This window comes from Xenopus tropicalis, chromosome 7 (assembly GCF_000004195.4).
Source record: "Xenopus tropicalis strain Nigerian chromosome 7, UCB_Xtro_10.0, whole genome shotgun sequence".
Taxonomy (NCBI): domain Eukaryota; kingdom Metazoa; phylum Chordata; class Amphibia; order Anura; family Pipidae; genus Xenopus; species Xenopus tropicalis.
Genome location: NC_030683.2, coordinates 14,076,918 through 14,099,359, shown reverse-complemented (window position 1 = coordinate 14,099,359; position 22,442 = coordinate 14,076,918). Strand labels below are relative to the sequence as shown.

General features: G+C 40.0%; 1 protein-coding gene across 2 annotated transcripts in view; it reads left to right on the top strand.

The window, feature by feature from the left end:
* pcdh15 (protocadherin-related 15) overlaps positions 1 to 18,824 on the top strand; it is a 709,890-nt gene extending 691,066 nt beyond the window's left edge. The window contains exons 34-38 of one of the 2 annotated variants that reach the window (XM_031905916.1): positions 2,116 to 2,137; positions 3,554 to 3,592; positions 6,297 to 6,370; positions 7,709 to 7,844; positions 17,841 to 18,824. In XM_031905916.1, the coding sequence (XP_031761776.1) occupies positions 2,116 to 2,137; positions 3,554 to 3,592; positions 6,297 to 6,370; positions 7,709 to 7,844; positions 17,841 to 18,386 (817 nt within the window). In that variant the 3' untranslated portion in view covers positions 18,387 to 18,824. The remainder of the gene's footprint in view (positions 1 to 2,115; positions 2,138 to 3,553; positions 3,593 to 6,296; positions 6,371 to 7,708; positions 7,845 to 17,840) is intronic. The other variant, XM_031905917.1, reaches the window with a different exon arrangement.
* Positions 18,825 to 22,442: the final 3,618 nt, after the last annotated feature.

Genomic DNA, 22,442 nt, shown 5'->3' with positions numbered 1-22,442 from the left:
ATCCGGAATGGGTCTCGTAAAGAAAAGAAAAGCTGAAACATAAAAAAAAAAAGTCTTATAATTTATGTTTTCGTTTTTAGAGAATAAAAAAAAGAGAGATTCAGAACATGTTGTTTTATTTGAATGTGCTCCTGCTTAAGGTTACAAGCTCTGAACAATAAAATAAATATCGAAGGCAACTATTTTACAAGCTGGAAATGTTTCACTTTATATATATGTACGGCTCACAAAACTGATAATAGCTAATCATATAATAATGAAACTGGGGGTTTCTAGGTTCATATCTGCTTTAGCAATTCATTTATTTACAATAGGAATAAAAACCTTAGACAATAGATTCAGTCAGGGTCGGACTGGGCCACTGGGGCCCCGGAAAAAACCCAGTGGGCCCCTGCAGCCCAGACCATATCCCTGTAGGCACTCCCCCAGCCTCCAGTGTCCCTCCCCTAAAGTGTTAAGAGTAAGTTTCACTTATGCGCGGCTGGATGGTGGGGGGTGCGGTGGGGACCCCTGGGGGGGGGGCGGGTCTCCTGGGGTAGTAGCCCTGGTGGGCCCTGCACCCCCCAGTCCGACCCTAGATCTAGTCTCCCCACTCAGTCTCTTCAATCTTCTGGTTTCTTTTCTTTACATACTATAATTGGTTCTAGCTTATTTAGCCTATGTGTTCCCCTACAGCAGGGATCCCCAACCTTTCTTACTCGTGAACCACAGTCAAATATAAAAAGACTTGAAGAGCAACACAAGCACCATAAAAGTTCATGGAGGAGCCAAATAAGGGCTGTGATTGGCTATTAGGGGCCTCTATGCACCCTATCAGCTTACAGGGGCTTTATTGGTAGGAAATCTTGTTTTTATTCAACCAAAACTTGCCCCCAAGTCAGGAATTCAAAAATAACTCCCTGGTTTGGGGGCACTGAGTGCAACATCCAAGGGGTTGGGGAGCAACATGTTGAGCCACTGGTTGGGGATCACTGGCCTACAGAAATAAGGACTCACCATGAAATAGACTATATGGTTAAAAGCAGGGGGGGGCCTTTGACATTTGGACCCACCAGGAGTTTTCCCGGTATCCTGTTGGGCCAGTCCAACAGTATATAATATATAGAAGTGTCTTGTTTCAAACAAATACGTATAATATACTCAAGAGCCATGAATATTCTGTAAATTATATCCTTAATAACAGTGTTTGGTGATGTCATTGGTTATAATCAAGCGCTTAGTGGTCACATGACTCTCTGAAACCTGTATTATAATAAATAATGTGCTCCCTATTGTAAAATATAAGGATATTAGAAGTCACCTCAGAGTTCCATGACCTGTATAAAAGCACTTGGCCTTCGACCTTCTACTTTTATATGGTCACAGAACTCCTTGTTGTCTTATACAACTTGTTGTACATTATTCACTATATTAACTACATATGTATATAAATTGAATCACACTTCTACAATTTATTATTTATTTTTTTTTAGTTTTCAAGATATTAGCTGTTTTGAATCTGCTACTATAATGAATTTTTAAGCAACAGTGCTACCTGCTGGTCATTTTGGCTACAATTAGCTTAAACTCTTGAGATGTTGCTCAGACAAGACTGTAGCCCAGGGATCCCCAACCTTTCATACCTGTAAGCAATACTCAAATGGGAAAAGTGTTGGGGAGCAACATAAGCATGAAAAAATTCAAATTTGTACTGCCAAATAAGAGCTATGATAGCTATTTAGTAGCCCCTATGTGGACTGGTAGTCTACAGGAGGCTCTGTTTGGCAGTACACCTTATTTTTATGCACCCTAAACTTGCCTCCAAGCCAGGATTCCAAAAATGAACACTTGTTTTGGGGCCACTGGGAGCAACATCCAAGGGGTTGGTGAGCAACGTGTTACCCCCGAGCCACTGGTTGGGGATCACTGCTGTAGCCAGTCGTCCGAAATGGCCAACAGGTGATACTATTCCATCATATTCATTATATAAGCTGTTTAAAAACTGCTAATATATTGAAAACTAAAAAAAAAATCACTCACTGACTAATTTTATGTTTGTTTTGATGGTTTATATTTCCTACTGCTCGTATTATATTGTACTAATAATATATTTCCTGTATCTTTTTCTGACCACAGGCGTGGATATGCTCATCAGGAGGTAAGATTTATGTTATTATATGTTATTGCTTTGTAGTAATTGTACTATAATTCTCAGCATTACCCATAAATCCATTGGTCTTTGAATAATTATCAGACTTTTGGTTTCACAACAACTAGCCTGACTTTGTTCTGCTAACAATTCATTAGGTGATAGATGGAACACTGTATCCTAGGCATCCATACATTAGATGGCAAACATAACATTATTTGTCAATATGAAGATAGTAGAAGCCATTGAAATGCTATTCAAGAACATTGGAATGATCTGAATAAGCACTCAGTGACTATAGGGCCATTTAACTGACAAGCTATTATACAAATTCACTGGCTGTTAGATGGATAGATGGATAGATAGATAGATAGATAGATAGATAGATAGTGAAGGAAAGTGCCCTAGAGATGTGCAATCATTATAATTGTGCTGAGAAGGTACATAAGGGAAAGCTAATATGCAGCACAATATATAGCCATGATCAAAATCAGAGATGGTATCTAACTTGGAAGGAAATCGTTAGCCTCACATCTTCAGAATCAGCCAAACGGAATAAAATATTAATATAGACTATACATTTATATTATTGAATAAAAAAAGAAAAGACATCTATCTATCTATCTATCATCTATCATCTATCTATCTATCTATCTATCATCTATCTATCTATCTATCTATCTATCTATCTATCTATCATCTATCATCTATCATCTATCTATCTATCATCTATCTATCTATCTATCTATCTATCTATCTATCTATCTATCTATCTATCTATCTATCTATCATCTATCTATCATCTATCTATCTATCATCTATCTATCTATCTATCTATCTATCCATCTATCATCTATCTATCTATCTATCTATCATCTATGTATCTATCATCTATCCATCTATCATCTATCTATCTATCTATCTATCTATCTATCTATCTATCATCTATCTATCTATCTATCTATCAATCTATCTATCTATCTATCTATCTATCTATCTATCTATCTATCAATCATCTATCTATCTATCTATCTATCTATCTATCTATCATCTATCTACCTGACACATATATCTATCTATCATCTAAAGGCAATTTAAGACTATTATCAAAAAGCCTTGATGATTTCCTGTTGGATCACCTTATCAGCCGTTATTCCTTTAGTAGAACACCTTGCGGTGAATCAGAGATGATCAAATAACAAAGTCAGTTTGTTTAATATGCAACGTCATAAACAAAACCCCTAAAAGCATTTTTCAGATGTTGCTTTATGAACTAGGAACAAGGACTTTATTTTTTGGAATGTGCTACAATTACTGTTGGCAAATATTTCACCCTGCTATCTTCTCTCTCTCTCCCTCCCTCCTTGCTCTTTTCTCCTTTTTCTGCCTTCTCTTCCGTTCCTCCGTTCCTTTCGCTGACAACAGCAGCAACAATTACTGAGACCTTCTCTTCTAAAACCTGAGGTATCCACTTTCCTATCTCCACTTGTTCTGTTAATGTGAATACTGACCTCGTGCATATCAGTCACATACCAAACCCATGATAAGTGCTTCATTAATACATTTCAACAGTCCATTTTGTGGAGGCCACTTTGATACTTAATAGGAGAGAATTTCTATCACAATAGTAACCATCAGTATGCCGCAGTAATGGCTGGGTCTTTAGGACCCAGGCTCTATAGTCTGTTCAGACCCATGTAAAGAGTGAAATATATTCTTTTAAAGAAGTGTTTGAATAGTATTTTTCCTCCTTTGTCTCTTGGGGGACAGAGGCATGGTGTCTTTAGTAAAGCATCAAGAGATAGAGCACTAGAGACAACAAAAGGACAATGTCCGTCACTAGTGCCCTCGCCCCTCAAGGCATTGACGCAGTTGGTTTTACAGACCTGGCAGACATTATTAAAAAATACAATGGGCAGAGGAGTGCTTCTGGTGGATAAGAATGAAGGATAGGGAAGAAGGAGTAAGTCTTCCTTACCCCAGAAGTCAGGCTTGAGTCCTCCTACTTTGCATCTATGGTGATACATTTGGAACAAGTTGTCACATTTATATGTCATAGCTTTGTTTACAAATTGAGTTGTTTCCTCCTGCAATGATTGACATGGTGCCAGAAACAAGTTACCATGTGGTTCCACAAAGGGAACCCAGAAAGTGTAGAGAAACATATATAAATGCAAGTACCCTTGTGAATTTGGACTCAATTTAGCATTTCAGTGAATTAATAAAACAGTACCTGTACTTGATCCCAACTAAGATATAATTACCCCTTATTGGGGGCAGAACAGCCCTATTGGGTTTATTTCATGGTTAAATGATTCCCTTTTCTCTGTAATAATAAAACAGTACCTGTACTTGATCCCAACTAAGATATAATTACCCCTTATTGGGGGCAGAACAATCCTATTGGGTTTATTTAATGGTTAAATGATTCCCTTTTCTCTGTAATAATAAAACAGTACCTGTACTTGATCCCAACTAAGATATAATTACCCCTTATTGGGGGCAGAACAGCCCTATTGGGTTTATTTAATGGTTAAATGATTCCCTTTTCTCTGTAATAATAAAACAGTACCTGTAATTGATCCCAACTAAGATATAATTACCCCTTATTGGGGGCAGAACAGTCCTATTGGGTTTATTTAATGGTTAAATGATTCCCTTTTCTCTGTAATAATAAAACAGTACCTGTACTTGATCCCAACTAAGATATAATTACCCCTTATTGGGGGCAGAACAGCCCTATTGGGTTTATTTCATGGTTAAATGATTCCCTTTTCTCTGTAATAATAAAACAGTACCTGTACTTGATCCCAACTAAGATATAATTACCCCTTATTGGGGGCAGAACAGCCCTATTGGGTTTATTTCATGGTTAAATGATTCCCTTTTCTCTGTAATAATAAAACAGTACCTGTACTTGATCCCAACTAAGATATAATTACCCCTTATTTGGGGCAGAACAGCCCTATTGGGTTTATTTAATGGTTAAATGATTCCTTTTTCTCTGTAATAATAAAACAGTACCTGTACTTGATCCCAACTAAGATATAATTACCCCTTATTGGGGCAGAACAGCCCTATTGGGTTTATTTAATGGTTAAATGATTCCCTTTTCTCTGTAATAATAAAACAGTACCTGTACTTGATCCCAACTAAGATATAATTACCCCTTATTGGAGGCAAAACAAGCCTATTGGGTTTATTCAATATTTGAATGCTTTATAGCAAACTTAAGTTATGGAGATCCAAATTACAGAAAGATCCCATATTTGGAAACCCCAGGTCCCCAGCATTCTGGATTACAGGTCCCATACCTGTACAAGAATATCTTTAGCAAATAAGGGTTCACATCCATCTCTCTAATTGACCTTCAAGCTGGACTTCCTACTAGGAGAACAATTCTTACACCGAATGGCCTTTTGTTTGCCCCACCCCAACAAGATATTAGTTCCATTTAATGGGGCAACCCGACAGTTTGTGAAACGCTGCCTTATAGGCCTCTACATGGCAGTTAGTAGTAGGAAGAGTGGAGGGATTGCAGGTATACTAGAGCAAAAAGCTGTAGGACATGATGGTGCCAGTGGCACCTAATACTGTCGTTTCATCATTTTGTGGCCTTCCAGGTGTTGTTGAAGTACAATATATAGAAACATCTGATTTGCCTACTTTGCAACTTTCTACCCTTTTTTTTTTTCAACGTTATCCTTTAGTGTAAGTGCTAGAGCCTCTATGAGCAATGTTTACAAAACTGCCCAAGTATCCAGCCTTCAGAACAAATCATATTGATTTTCTCCACCAAGATAAACTTTTGGGTATTGATTTAACAATGATAAACTGGAAAAGGATATAGTATCGCTGGACTGTTGTATCTCCAGCACGAGAATGCTTAAATAACACAAACAAATGGACTGCGGGATTCTACAGGCTCTAATTCATAACGAGAACATGGAACATGAATCAGCCTTTATGGCAATATTACCTGCTGCAAAAGCATTTTTAAAATGATTTATGTCACTTCTTTCTGCTCCAACCTAAAAAGCCAAAGATACTTGAAACCGAGGGCTCAACTGTATAACCAAGAAGGGACCAATGACGCCCTTTTGTTTCATCTATAAATCTTTATTTAATGGGTTATTGTTATGTTTAAGCTTCTTTTCTTTCTCAAAAGGAACTGTCTATGGAGTCGGGGATTGATCCTGGTCAGGAATATTATGGACAAGACTACTATAGCTATGAGCATGGGTACGTCAAGTAAAAATCATCCATATCCGGTACTGTTTACTTGGCACTCAGTTTACCCACAATTCATTTTCCATTTTTGAATATTAAATTCAATATTAAAAAGTATAACCTATTTAAAAGTCAGTGGGACTCACTTATTAGTGCAGTGTATGATGCATGTAGACATCCCCTTCCATCCTCTAACTTGTACATCATTTAGACCAGGGGTCCTCAATCTTTTTAAGCCTCAGACTGTTGGGAGGCCAGACTATAGTCCTCAAACTACGCCACCCCCTCCAGCTCCAGCTCCCTGCTGTGGGGCCAAACTACAGCCCACTCTTGCGTCCTCCCTCTCCCTGCTGCATCCTCCCACTCCCCTCTGCGTCCTCTATCTCCCAGCCCCCCCGCTCCATTGGTCCTCCTTCTCTCCGCTCCACGCTGTATCCTCCCTCTCCCCGCTTCCTCCCTCCAGCTTCCCAATGTGTCCACTCTCTCCCAGCTCCCCCGCTCCCGTTGCATCCTTTCTCTTCCAGCTCCTCCGCTCCATCCCCCCTCTCTCTCCCCGCTTCCCCACTACCCGCTGTGTCCTGCCTCTCCCAGCTCCCCCACTCCCCACTGCGTCCTCTCTCTTCCAGCTCCTCCACTCCATCTGCCCTCCCTCTCCCCGCTTCCCCCCTCCCACTCCCCGCTGTGTCCTGCCTCTCCCAGCACCCCCGTTTCCCGCTCCTGCTGCATCCTTTCTCTTCCAGCTCCTCCGCTCCATCCGTCCTCCCTCTCCCCGCTTCCCCCCTCCCACTCCCGCTGTGTCCTGCCTTTCCCAGCTCCCCCGCTCCCCACTGCATCCTCTCTCTTTCAGCTCCCCCACTCCATCTGTCCTCCCTCTCCAATCTCCCCCCCTTCTGCTCCCCGCTGCCAGGGGTTGGGAGTCAAATCTGGCCCGCAGGCCGTAGTTTGAGTATCCCTGATTAAGACACTTGAATTAGGGAAGTCCGGTGGGTGCAGGGCATAATGGAGCCTTTTGCTGACTACCTTGTGCCCTACCAACGTTCCACTCCTCATCTAGAACCAAATTCTCCACTGCCCTGCTAGGTACAGAGGACAGTGAGACCCTAAGGGTTGCGCTTTTCTACCCTTACCCTTGGTTCAAAGTAAAGGCCTAATAGTAATTATAATGTCTCCACCAGTTTAGTGTGTGGCCCACAATGATACATTTAGATCAGCTCTAAGACCTTCCTGACGTATACTGGGATCTGAACTTGACATTATCAGAGTTCTGCATATTTTTGCTAAAAGTACACATAATGTAGATTCATTCTCTTAGTCCCATGACACAGACCCACATTATACTTTTGATTGCAGGTATGAATTGCCACAGTATGGAAGTCGCCGCCGATTACTGTCACCAGCTGGAATGTATGAAGACTATGGGGAAGTGGTGATGGAGAATGATGGAGGATATTACTACACCCCACATGGGCCTGGTACTGAAGGCGATGTAAGTAACACTACTATGTATCCTGATACACACAAGCCGTAATCAATACAACTTCATTTACATTTGCTCCATATTTAAGAAGAACATTGTCTGAGATCATTTGAACCTATTGAATTTATAAAACTGGTTCATACCTAATGTAGTAATATAGAGAAATATTGTTCCTTCATTCTATGTATGAATCCATTGGATGGCTGGTTCATAGTTTGCTACTCCAGTGTAATCTTTAAATATTTAAAAAGTGGAAAGAACAATCTAACAGCAGTAAGTAGGCTCATTTATCAAAGATTAATCTGTGCTCAATAAAGGGCCACTCTACCATATAATTTGATGAATTTTCCTTAGAAGTGGGGTATATCTTCTCTGGCTTAGTTTTATGATGTCTCTGTTAGACATACCACACTATTAAACGATGCCCCTCATCCCTAGGCCACAGTATATGCTAGCTTGAGATGATTACACAATTAAGAGCTAAGGGTGGTAATAAGGAGAGCCTTCCTTTATATGAAACAATGGCTCCTTAGGCCAAAATTTGTAATTTTACATTAAATACTAAATAACTCCAATTGCCCGTATGATATATACATAGAGATATGCTTTTTTTACTAAATAAGTTTATTTATTTCCATAATTTCAGAGAAGAATTCCACCCCGAGTCCCTTCCAGGAGAGGGAGAGGACAGGGGCCAGGTGTCCCCAAGGGGAGAGGCCGACCTGGATCCCCTAGAGCTAGCATGCAAGGTGTAGGTAGGGCCAGCCAGGGGAAGAAAAAGCTTAAAGCAGTTATGCAACTAAGCCGACTGGCAGTTAGTGCTCAAAAGTCTTCTGAGCCTGCTGATGGTTTGCATTCTCCATGGAAAAAAGCAAGAATATTTCCAATGATCCTTAAAAAGGTGAAAAGCAGTGGAAAAGAATATGCAAAGCTGGTCTCCGCACGTCAAACTGATGAAGATAGCATGGTTATTAAAGGGAGTTATTTCCAAAAGTCAGCTGATGGACCCCCTGCAGCAAGAAAGTTTGACCGTGCCATCAAACGGATCACTGTTGCCAGAAAACTTCAAGGAGGCAGAAGATCACAGAGCTCCTCTGCCAAAACGTCCATAGCTGAAAGTGAACGAGATGAAGATGAATCTGATGTAAGCGAGTCTGAAAGGGATGATAGTAAATCTGGGGTGTCCATTACTGTCACAGCAGAAAGTGAATCTGAAAAAAGTGAAAGTTCAGAGGAGGAGGAGGAGAAGGCTTCAACATTTTCAGATGAATCTTCAGTAAAAGGTAGTAGTGCTCCTTCTCAAGCAGGAGATAAAGATTATTTGAAAGTGACCCTTAGTCGAGATGAAGATAATGAAAGTACAGTAGATTCAGATGAGGAAAGAGATGAAAGTGATGAATCAGGTGATGAAACTCAGTCTACTTCAAAGTCAATTGCTAGTAAACCGGATGAAACAGAAGAAGAGAGTTCTGAAGATGAAGATGCTAAAAAGTCGGAAATATCTGAAACTCAGTCCACTTCAAGGTCAGTTGTTAGTAAACAAGATGAGACGGAAGAAGAGAGTTCTGAAGATGAAGATGCTAAAAAGTCAGAAATATCTGACTCCCAAGGAGGTGCTTCAGAATCAGAGGCAGAAGAATCAGAAGCAAAATCATCCAAGAAAAGTTCTGAGAGAGAGTCTACAAGTAGCAGGCGTGCCAGTGACATTTCCAGTGTCGTTAGTGGAAAGAGTGACGAGGTGAGTGGAAAGAGTGACGAGGTGAGTGGAAAGAGTGACGAGGTGAGTGGAGGTTCGTCTAGAGCAAGTGATAGAAGTGGTTCAAAATCCAGTTACGGGTCCAAGAAATCGGCCGTCGATAGTGAAATAAAAAGTACAATAGAAGAAGCCTCAGAGGAAGACTCAGGGTCAGAAGAAGAAGATGAAGAAGAGAAGGATGAAAAAAGTAAAGCAAGCGACACAGAGAGCCAACAGGAAACAGATGACAATATGAGTCGTACTTCTGCATCAAGAAAATCTGTGGACAGTCGAGTGAGTCAAAGTAATGAAGAAAGTAACGATGATGACAGTGATAAAGATGAAAACGAAGAAAGTAATAATCATTCTACAGTTAGCCGTGAAGCAGATAGCACCAGTAAGCAAAGTGCTAGTATTTCACCCAGTCAAGAAGAAGACAATGTATCGGAAGCCTCTCAGGAGTCTGATGCACAGAATTCCAGTGGCAGCGTAAGAAGTAACACCCTTAGCAAAAAACTCTCATCTGACCAATCGGATGCTCACGACACCGGCCGGGGTTCCAGCTCTAATTCCGATGCCTCCGACTCAGAAGCAGCTGGTGACTCCACCTCATTCTGAACATACTGGGAAGGTATCTACCCTGCATTACGGAGTGGTTTTGTTTGCGGTGCCCTCTGCGTGGTTTTATCTACAATCTTTCTTGCTTTGACTTTCTCGTTGATATAATCTTTTTTCCTGATTCCAGACTATCTTCATTTTACCGAGGTTTAATGACCTATTATAATCATACTTTTTTTTTCCCTGTTCATTCTTGGGTAATACAGTTAGAAGAAGGAAAAGGTTAGGAACAACATGTAGCCACAAAACCAGAAGGTTCACAGGTAGCCAATAAAAGCACTAGAACATTTATAGTCAACAGCAATAGAAACAATATCATGATAAAAGTGCAAAGATCTACAGATTTTGATGTCTGACCACCAAATACGCAACTATTAAGGTCCCCATACACGGGCCGATTCTAGCTGGCGATACTGGTCCCTTAGACCGATTTGGCAGCTAATCGGCCCGTGTAGGGGCACCAACGACGGGCCTGCCCAACTGTTATCTGGCCTGAAATCGTCCAGATATCAATTGGGCAGGTTAAAAAATCTAGTCAGATCGGGGACCGCATCGGCTCGTTGATGTGGTCCCCAAACCAACTTTGCCTATTCAAGGGTCTGTTACTAACCCCAAAATTAATTAACTAAACAATCACCTCTAAGCTTATTAATAACACCCTAGCCCTATAGTATGTCCATAAGGGTCCCTGTAGGAAGGCTTTGCATACATTGCACTACTTGGACCTTGAGTTTGGCAGTGTCCAGGGGACAACCATATGCTACCCCTATGCCTGGCATTTTCATATGCAGTCGATTATTGCGCAAAGTCCTTAAGAACTTATATATATCTTTAGATGGTCATCAAAGAGTGGTTTGGGACCATCACTCCCAATGCCCAGTCGCATAAGTACAATAGGATCCTCCAGAGAGCTTAGTCAGTGCAATAAGGTGTTGGCTTTACTGAAAGATGCAGAGCACTACGCGTTTCGAGGCCACCAGAGGAAGGACCTTTGTGTGCTATGATTCTCTCAAATAAGCCAGCACTTTCTTGCATTGACTAAGCTCTCCAGTGAATTCTATTGTATCCTTGCCATACCCAGCCACGTACCAGTAACAGCAATAATGCACAAAAAACAAGGTAATTTAGTCTTGTTTCATGCTCTTCACTGGTAGTATACAGAATTATTCAGGCGCAATGAGTGCCTGAGCCATAGAGCTTACTGTCTAAAGTTGTACTTATATATCCAAGGCCACAAGTAGTTGATACTGAAATCATCTTCAGAAAAACCCCAGTGGGTGAGCTTTAGCCTATAGGATAAACCCTTGTAAATGGGATTTTCTTGGAGCTTGTTTGGAATTTATTCCCAGAATTTATTTTGTTTATTTGTTCAGCTTCAGGAAAGAAACTCAGGTCTCCGTAACTCATAGTTACTTTATAATGGAACCATTCCTTTATTCTGTACAACGTTATACATTAAGATTTATAAATTCCCTGTGCACTGCATTTCTGTATTGTGTGCTTTCCCCTCAGGGAAGTTAAAGGGGTAGTGAACTCCTAGTGAAAGAAAGTGTATTTCTTAGTATGTTTCCAGTGCACATTAATTACAAATGCAATGGCACATTGCCATTGCATTTGGCAATGGTCCTGACCATGTACCATGTACAATTATTATTATTATTATTAACATTTATTTATAAAGCGCCAACATATCCCGCAGCGCTGTACAATAAGTGGGTTCCATACACTGGACATACAGAGTAACATATAAAGCAATCAGTAACCGATACAGGAGGTGAAGAGAGCCCTGCCCAAAAGAGCTTACAATCTACAATGTTACAGAAGTCGGCTCTCCCCAAGCCAGGACTCCACTTCCCATAGATCAGCAGTGTAACGCACAATATTGCCAGAGATGTATTGTGTATTCTACTGAAGAAACTCGTAACTCGTAAGCGTTAAATATGTGTTCCCCTTCAATATTATTGGTTTGCTAAGACTGGGTATATAGTGACACCTACTGGGTTAATAGAGAGAAGCAGCAATCAAACGTAAAATACAGATCTCAGTAGGATTAATGTTTGGGCACCCTCATGTTAGGGTGCTGAAGGACAGATTCATACCCAGGGCCGGGAACTAGGGGTAGGCAGAAGAGGCAGCTGCCTAGGGCGCAACGATTGAGGGGTGCCAGGCAGCCTCTCCTGCCTACCCCTAGTTCTACTTTGTCATTGCCTCCGCCGCTTATCATTAGCGGTGGAGGCAATGACCCGATCGAATCACAGCACAGGAGGTGGTGCAGGGGGGCGGTGTGATTCGATTGGTCATTGCCTCCACCGCTAATGATTAGCGGGGAGGTGGGCGGAGTTGGCCGACCAGGTTGCCTGGGGCGCCCGGTTGGCTTGGCCCGCCCCTGTTCACATCCCTGCCCTGTAGTTAATGGATCCCTTTCTAGTAGTTAGATGCCAGCCACCAACAAAGCCATTCCTACTCCATACTGTAAACCTTTTTATCCATACTGAATGCGCTGTTTAATTCCTATAATAAGTGTCTTGTAATTAAATTAACAAAGTAATAAATGCTAATATATTACACTAGCAACGTGGCCATATTGGGGCTCTTATACTAACAATGGACACATTTCCCCTATGCAGTCACCAACAGAAACCAATCAGTGAATTGGTTGTGTTCAGTCTAGAGCAGGAAGCAAGTGAAAGCAAATCTCTGATTGGTTGTTATTGGTTACTACACCGGGGTACTTTCTCACAATGTTGTTGCGAGCCCCACTGTGTACAATCAGATCTGAATGGTACCAGTACTTACCGATGAACATCATCCTAGAACGTTCTAGTCATGCCACCCAAATGGGATCTAGTAACCAGATTGCTTTGGACTTGAGGTTTTCTGAATAAAGGGGTTGGAGGGAGAGGATCATTTTCTTTAAACAAATGCTTTGTGAATACAAACAATGCCCAATGAGAAATTGCTGGTTAGGAGGTCTCAAACATGAGTGCTGCGTTTCTAATTAGGGTTGCCACCTTTCCCCCGCTGATAGCTGGGCAGATCGGTGGGCTATTATATCATGGGTTAGGACAGTGTCATGAGGGTTGGAGAGGTGACATCACAGGGCAGGGCTATGATGCAGCGATCAGCAATTGGCTGATCACTGCGTCAATCTAGGAAAGTTCTGCCCAGTTTTCTGAATTATTAAAACCGAGCAGACAGTTTTGGCCCAGACAGCCCTTCTTAACACTGGGCCAAAACCGGATGGGTGGCAACCCTATCTCTAATTCTGCTTAAACATCTTGCTTCTACTCAATACATTCTATCTCTGCTGACAAAACACTACATTCTTCAGGCCTCTCTATGCTGCATGATTGACGTGATACTTGTTTGCATGACCCCATAATCCTGTGTTTTTCTTTTGGGTGAGATCTTCTGACTGGTTTAGTTTCCTTCACCATGAGCAGAGCTAGTCCTGGCGGTGGAGGTGCCTACAGAATGTCAAATTGTTCAATCATCAGAATGACAATGCCATCATGGGTCATGGAACATACGTGTGCTATATACTGTACATTTATAAATACTGTCTGGCTAAAACCTGCCTATTTATTGGCATCAGCAGGCCTTTATTCCTCCTAGTTTTATTGGTTATTTGATAGCCCCAATGGTCCTAGGCAGCCCAAACTCACAGTACAAGGGTAACAGCACATTACATTTTACAAGTATAGGAGCCATTATCTGGAAACCCGTTATCCAGAAAGCTCTGAATTACAGAAAGCCTGTCTCCCATTTTAATCAAATAATTCAGAATTTTAAACTGATTCCCTTTTCTCTGTAATAATAAAACAGTACCTGTACTTGATCCCAACTAAGTTATAATTACCCCTTATTGGGGGCAGAACAGCCCTATTGGGTTTATTAATGGTTAAATGATTCCCTTTTCTCTGTAATAATAAAACAGTACCTGTACTTGATCCCAACTAAGAAATAATTACCCCTTATTGGGGGCAGAACAGCCCTATTGGGTTTATTTAATGGTTAAATGATTCCCTTTTCTCTGTAATAATAAAACAGTACCTGTACTTGATCCCAACTAAGATATAATTACCCCTTATTGGGGGCAGAACAGCCCTATTGGGTTTATTTCATGGTTAAATGATTCCCTTTTCTCTGTAATAATAAAACAGTACCTGTACTTGATCCCAACTAAGATATAATTACCCCTTATTGGGGGCAGAACAGCCCTATTGGGTTTATTTCATGGTTAAATGATTCCCTTTTCTCTGTAATAATAAAACAGTACCTGTACTTGATCCCAACTAAGATATAATTACCCCTTATTGGGGGCAGAACAGTCCTATTGGGTTTATTTAATGGTTAAATGATTCCCTTTTCTCTGTAATAATAAAACAGTACCTGTACTTGATCCCAACTAAGATATAATTACCCCTTATTGGGGGCAGAACAGCCCTATTGGGTTTATTTAATGGTTAAATGATTCCCTTTTCTCTGTAATAATAAAACAGTACCTGTACTTGATCCCAACTAAGATATAATTACCCCTTATTGGGGGCAGAACAGCCCTATTGGGTTTATTTCATGGTTAAATGATTCCCTTTCCAGAACATTGGCAGCGTTGTTGTACTCCTTTCGGATATAAACCATGCTTGTAATTCCTTGATCAGTATCTTAAATTGTTACTTGTCTGCAAGTCAAATAGCTGCTCTTCTCAAATATTTAATAAAGGCGTTTTTAAATTAGATTTACTCACAAATACAAATCCGCTTGCTTTTTCTAAAAAAAAAAAATAATGTGTAAAGCACTGATCTGTCAACGGCGGCATTTCAGCGGCAAATTAATTTACTCTAATCGTTGAAATATTTAAACACGGTAAACTAAATTGAGTTTAAATTAAAAGCATGTATCTGTCAGTGTAATAGTTGCCAAACATCATTTTAAGGACACAATAATTCATCAGCCCCCAGCGCAACGCGGTGCCCTCGGCGCTTAATTCGATATTAATATTAAAGGTGTCGGAAACATTGTTAACAACCGGGGGCCCGCGAGAGTGATGTCACCTCTTCGGCGGAGTATGGAGTCATTATGCAAAGTGTAGGAAATGAATCAGTTTAATTATATATATTGCAGATATTACACTGATTGCTGATTTAATAATAATATCCTGCAAACAACTCATCAAAATTCCAGCGTCTGAAATTAAAAAAAAAAAAAATCATTGAACTGTAAATTCCCAGTCCTGACAACTGCCGGAAAGTTTAACAAAAAGTTTTATTTCAGGTACAGGTACTGTTTTATTATTACAGAGAAAAGGGAATCATTTAACCATTAAATAAACCCAATAGGGCTGTTCTGCCCCAATAAGGGGTAATTATATCTTAGTTGGGATCAAGTACAGGTACTGTTTTATTATTACAGAGAAAAGGGAATCATTTAACCATTAAATAAACCCAATAGGGCTGTTCTGCCCCAATAAGGGGTAATTATATCTTAGTTGGGATCAAGTACAGGTACTGTTTTATTATTACAGAGAAAAGGGAATCATTTAACCATGAAATAAACCCAATAGGGCTGTTCTGCCCCCAATAAGGGGTAATTATATCTTAGTTGGGATCAAGTACAGATACTGTTTTATTATTACAGAGAAAAGGGAATCATTTAACCATTAAATAAACCCAATAGGGCTGTTCTGCCCCAATAAGGGGTAATTATATCTTAGTTGGGATCAAGTACAGGTACTGTTTTATTATTACAGAGAAAAGGGAATCATTTAACTATTAAATAAACCCATTAGGGCTGTTCTGCCCCAATAAGGGGTAATTATATCTTAGTTGGGATCAAGTACAGGTACTGTTTTATTATTACAGAGAAAAGGGAATCATTTAACCATTAAATAAACCCAATAGGGCTGTTCTGCCCCAATAAGGGGTAATTATATCTTAATTGGGATCAAGTACAGGTACTGTTTTATTATTACAGAGAAAAGGGAATCATTTAACCATTAAATAAACCCAATAGGGCTGTTCTGCCCCCAATAAGGGGTAATTATATCTTAGTTGGGATCAAGTACAGGTACTGTTTTATTATTACAGAGAAAAGGGAATCATTTAACCATTAAATAAACCCAATAGGGCTGTTCTGCCCCCAATAAGGGGTAATTATATCTTAGTTGGGATCAAGTACAGGTACTGTTTTATTATTACAGAGAAAAGGGAATCATTTAACCATTAAATAAACCCAATAGGGCTGTTATGCCCCCAATAAGGGGTAATTATATCTTAGTTGGGATCAAGTACAGGTACTGTTTTATTATTACAGAGAAAAGGGAATCATTTAACCATTAAATAAACCCAATAGGACTGTTCTGCCCCCAATAAGGGGTAACTATATCTTAGTTGATTATTAATTATTTGATTAAAATGGAGTCTATGGGAGACAGGCTTTCCATAATTCAGAGCTTTCTGGATAACGGGTTTCCAGATAAGGAATCCCATGCCTGTACTACAAATGGTTGCTAGAATTGCTCCAATATTATAGATAAAAAAAAAACACTGCACCTTAGTAAAGACCCAGGGAGTTAAGGTGCTTCTTAGTGCAAATGTTAGAAACCACAGGCTGCCGAAGTAGAGTAGGGAATTATCTGAGTCTGATAGAAAGAATGATCTACATAAAAGAGCAAAGAAGCCTTGTGTTGATCATAAAATGCCCAGAGTTGATCAAGTTGATGTTATGATTCATAGTGAAGTCTGTGTTATGGCAAACAAGCCAGAATAGTAGAGAAGGGCGACAAGAGCTGCATATATTATGGACGGCAGAGAAGGTCATTGCTGAAACTACAAAAATCATTAACTAATTAAATTGGAAATTTGTTTCCAGATTCAGTTCCCCATTTCCCTACAGAACTTAATGGAGTTTTCCATGAGTTTTTCTCATCTAATTGAATCTGACCCAATATTCTCTTTTGTCAAAATAAACCAAATGATGTGAAGGGACAAATTAAACATTCATCCTCGGTGAGGACCTCTACTGTTCTAACTGCTCTTCACTAGTGATGAGCGAATCTGTTCTGTTCCGCGAAAATGTTGTGCGGCAAAAAAAAACTGTCGCCCGCGGCTATTATTTTGTTGCACAGCTATTATTTTGTCGCCCGCGGCTATTATTTTTTCGCACGGCTATTATTTTGTCGCACAGCTATTATTTTGTCGCTTGTGGCTATTATTTTGTCGCCCGCGGCTATTATTTTGTCGCACAGCTATTATTTTGTCGCCCGCGGCTATTATTTTTGTCGCACGGCTATTATTTTGTCGCCTGTGGCTATTATTTCGCCGCACGGCTATTCTTTTGACGCCCACGACTATTCTTTTTTGACGCCGGCGACAATTTTTGGACGTGCGGCAAATTTTTCCGTGGAAAATATTTTCATCCGTTTCGCAAAACAATCCGCCAAATTCGCCGCAAATCCATGCCCATCACTACTCTTCACTTTTTGATTTATATTTCTACATAACTACAACTACAAACTTTATCAGGATTGAAAAATGACAAAGTCCTAAAGGGGGGGCTGCAAACGAACCAAGAGCACCCCGAGACGTAATAAAAGTAATGGTATCGCTATTTTAACACTTTCTTTCTACTCTTTTCTTCTCTCTATTAAACAGATCGCCAAGAACAAAAGAATAAAATTAGTGGTGGATCGGGAGTATGAAACCAGTTCAACTGGAGAAGAAAGCGCCCCTGAGTCGAAGAACCGACTTAGTCACCCCAATATTCAAAACAACGTCAACGGAAATATATACATTGCCCAGAATGGGTCTGTTATTAGAACCAGGCGTTCTTGCCTCACCAACAATTTAAAAATATCTTCACCTTTGAGACTGGGAAAGCAATTCAAGAAATTGGACAAACTGGGGGTGACGCACGAGGAGAATATTCAGTTGAACACTTTGTCTAAAGGGGCCTCTATAAAACTAAACTCAAAGCCTTCTTGTATATCCCTGGCCAGTAACAATGCCATGGGCAAAAACATAACGTTTAAGCCGGGGGAACATAAGTTAAAAAGCACAGAAGAACAAGAGTCTGTTGTTGACAATAACGAGGATGTCAAAGAACCAATAGAATTGCACAGTGATCAAACACAATCAGACGAGGAGGAGCTATGGATGGGGCCTTGGAACAATCTTCACATACCAATGACAAAACTATGACCTTTTTTTTTTTAACACTGATTCAGTTTCTAAAAAAGACTGCACTTTCTATGATCACAATTGAAAAAAAAAAATATATATATATATATAATTCTTCTATTGTGCACATTTAACTTTGTCACTTACAACAAGTAACACAATTTGCACTCAGTTTTTATGTTTAATTACTCTTTCCCATGACTTTTTGACATGTATTGGTAAATAATTGGGTGCCAGTGTGGTCCCAAACAGGTTCAATCCCAACACTCGCTGGGCCTTAATGGTTTAATTGACTGTATCATTTAACACTAAAATGTATAATTGCTTTTTTTTTTTTTTATATTTTGTTAAATGAGCAACATGATATTAATTTTAAATGGTTTTACCCAAACTCTGTATCATGCCTAACACGCTGTACATGTGTTTTTTTTACTGTGCACAGTAAATTGAAAGAACAAATTCCTATTTCTGTTTGTTACTTTTGGATGGTGGCTTCTATAATGGATAAAAAAAAAACGAGAATTAAAAAAAAAACCCAAATACCCCATAGTGTCCAAACTATGAGGCTGATTTATCCAAATTTGAGAGAGCACAATTCGAGAAAACCGTGGCACAAAATGTTGACTGCATTCCTAGACAAGTTTTTATAGAAGATACAAAAAACTCAACTGGTAAATCTGCCACCTTAAACCTACTGAGATGCCATAGAAGCAGTGTCAGACTGGCCCACGGGGATACCAGGAAAATTCCCGGTGGGCCCAGGTGTCAGTGGACCCTTCCGCTTCCAGCCATTTGGCCTGCTTCAGGGTCATTACTTGTTTTTCTATGGGAACAAAGCCACTAAATATATAGAAGAATAGAATATAGTATGTAAAGATAAAAATATAGGAAAATATAGAGATTGAGTAAGAAGTGGATAAAAAAAAGTTTGGAGAGTGGGCCCATGGTCTAAAGGTACACGGGCCCCATACACGGGCCGATTCTAGCTGCTGATATTGGTCCTTTAGACTGATTCGGCAGCTAATCGGCCCGTGTATGGGCACTATCGACGGGCCTGCCCGACCGATATCTGGCCTGAAATCAGCCAGATATCGATCGGGCAGGTTTGAAAATCTAGTCAGATTGGGAGCCGCATCGGCTCGTTGATGCGGTCCCCAAACCAACTTTGCCTATACCCGCCGTTATAATTCGATCGTTTGGCCCCAGGGCCTGGATTCTCCCGATATCGCCCACCTGTAGGTGGGGGATATCGAGAGAAGATCCACTCTCTTGGTGACATCGCCAAGCGAGCGGATCTTAAGGTGTATGGTGACCTTAAGGTTTTCTGGTGGGCCCCTGGCATCCCCGTCCGACACTGCATAGAAGTCAATGTATAGTATATCATCAAAATACAAAAAGTTGATGTTAGAGTCACTCCAAGGCTCTCATTATAGAATGCCCTATTCCTAGCAACTTTGCAATTGGTTTTCATTATTTACTTTTTATAGTTTTTTAATTATTTGCCTTCCTCTTCTGCATCTTCCCAGCTTTCAAATGGGGGTCACTGACCCCATCGGCCAAAAACTATTGCTTTGTGAAGCTACAAATTTATCATTTGTGTTACATTTTATTCCTTATTTTTCTATCCAGGCCTGCTCCTAATCATACTCCTGTCTCTCATTCAAGCCACTGCCTGGTTGCTAAGGTAAACAAGACCCCCTAGCAAGCTGCTGAAATTCCAAATTGGAGAGCTGCTGAACAAAAAGCTAAATTAAACCAATTGCAAATTGTTTCAGAATATCAATGTCGATGTCACACTAAAAGTTAATTTAAAAGTGAACAAGACAGTTGAGATTTTACTGCCTCGTTTAAAATCAATGTTAAAGTGGGTTAAATCCCAATTAAGGCAAATAACTTAGTTGTGTTCTCATTTCATAGCCACAGAAAGTAAGTTGAATTTAGTTTTTTTTAGGGATGTACCGAACCCACTTTTTTGGGTTCAGCTGAACCCCCAAACCCACTCTGAAGGATTCGGCCGAATCCCGAGCCGAATCCGAACCGAACTGAATCTGGGATTCGTGCCTCCCAAGTTTTTTTCCCTATTGCTCTTTTTAAATGTGATCTTAAATTTTAATAAATCAGCCTCCAAGTGTCAAAACCAAATTAAGTTGGTCACTACTGGCCGGATGTAGTAATACCAGAATCTCCAGTTTGAACTAACTAGATAACATTTCCCTTAAGACTGGTCAAGCAGTTAATAGTGCTAGAATTATAACAATAATCAAGATGGCTGAACAGCCTTTTCAACTTATGATGTCCACTCATGTTCCAAGATGTCTACCTTACAGATGACTAGCTAGATATGGCCAGTTGAACACCCAAGGTCTTGGTTAATCTGTTGACAAAAATCCAGAAAAAGTGAGCCATGGGCATTTTACGTCAACTGGTGACTCTAAATATTGATTATTGGTTGCAATGCCTTATTTTTATCCCTTCATTTTGGATCATCAACTTTGATCAGGAGCCAGAAACCCAAATGATAATGCCTTGGTTTTCAGCTCATCAAGGGTCATCAAAGGAGGGTACAGTTGTAGAATCGATGGCTATTCAGTTGTTGTTTTGTACTCGGAGTATTTTATATATCTGCTTTTGAGATTTTATGGTTTAGGACTTCACATTTTGGGGCAGATTTATCCAAAAATAGAGCTCAATACATAAAAACTCACCCGCGATTAGTGCTAAGCGAATCTGTCCCGTTTCACTTTGTTGCAAAATTCATGAACCTTTAAAAAAATTCACGGAACAGTGAAAAATTTGCGAAACGGCAAAAAAATTTGGCGTGCATTTTTTTTGACATCTGCGACTATTTTTTGACGCACATTATTTTTTTGACGCGGGTGACAATTTTTTTTTTACGTGGCCGTCAATTTTTTTGTCGCGCGTAAAAAAAAAAGAATTGTCACGTGCATCATTTCTTTGACGTGTACATCCAAAAAATTGCGCACTTGACTTTTTTTACGCGCACGTCATTTTTTTTTTTATGTGTTCGACAATTTTTTGGGACATGAGCAACAATTTTTTGACACAGGCGACATTTTATTGACGGATGTTTTATGAAAACATCCGCCTACGGCAAAACGTTAAAACTTGCCTTGAATCCATGCCTTCCGAATAATTTTTCCCATCACTACCCGCGATCTATTTATTCCTATGGGATTTTTAGAAGTGTATATCAAATGGTGAACACATTTACTAATCCATTAATCCGAATCCCAATTGGGAAAAAATCGGATTGGAAACGAACATTTTGCGACTTTTTTCCGTATTTTTTGCGATTTTTTTCGCCGCCGTCGCGACTTTTTCGTAGCCATTACGACTTGCGCGAATTGTCCCGACTTTTTCGTAGCCGTTACGACTTGCGCGAATTGTCGCGGGCAAACCTTTCCGATTTTTTCGCAACGGCTACGGAAAAGTCGTGACAATTCGCGCAAGTCGTAACGGCTACGAAAAAGTTGCGACAATTTACTAAAAAGTTGCGACGGTGACAAATCGCAAAATACCGATCATTACGAAAAAAACGCATTCGGACGCTTTCGATCCATTCGTGGATTAGTAAATCGGCCCCTAACTTTCACCCGTTGATAAACAAGCTTCTCTTCTAAAAATCCCATAGGAATGAACAGAACACGGATGAGTTTTTATGTATTAAGCTCCAAATCTGCCCCTAAATGTTATGTTATTTGACTGAGAAGAATGGTGAGGGAAAACATTTATAAGTATACAGTATATATCTATATAAAGAAAAAGGCCAGTGTATATTTTTATTCATACTTCATGGTTGGCTACCAAACTATAATTCAATCTCAGGGAATTTTTTAGCTATTCTAGCCATATGTTACCGCAGTCACGTGGTTTATGATGGGAGATTTGTTTCCAAGATTAATTCTATACACTATTGGGTGGGGGGGTTGTGACAGAGATATATTCCTTATGGTGTTCTTTTATTATATGGCTTTCAAAATGCAGAATTTTGCAGGCATTAGTAAAACGGAAAATGGATTTGCACGTTATACAAAATGGCGCTACACGTGGCTTGGT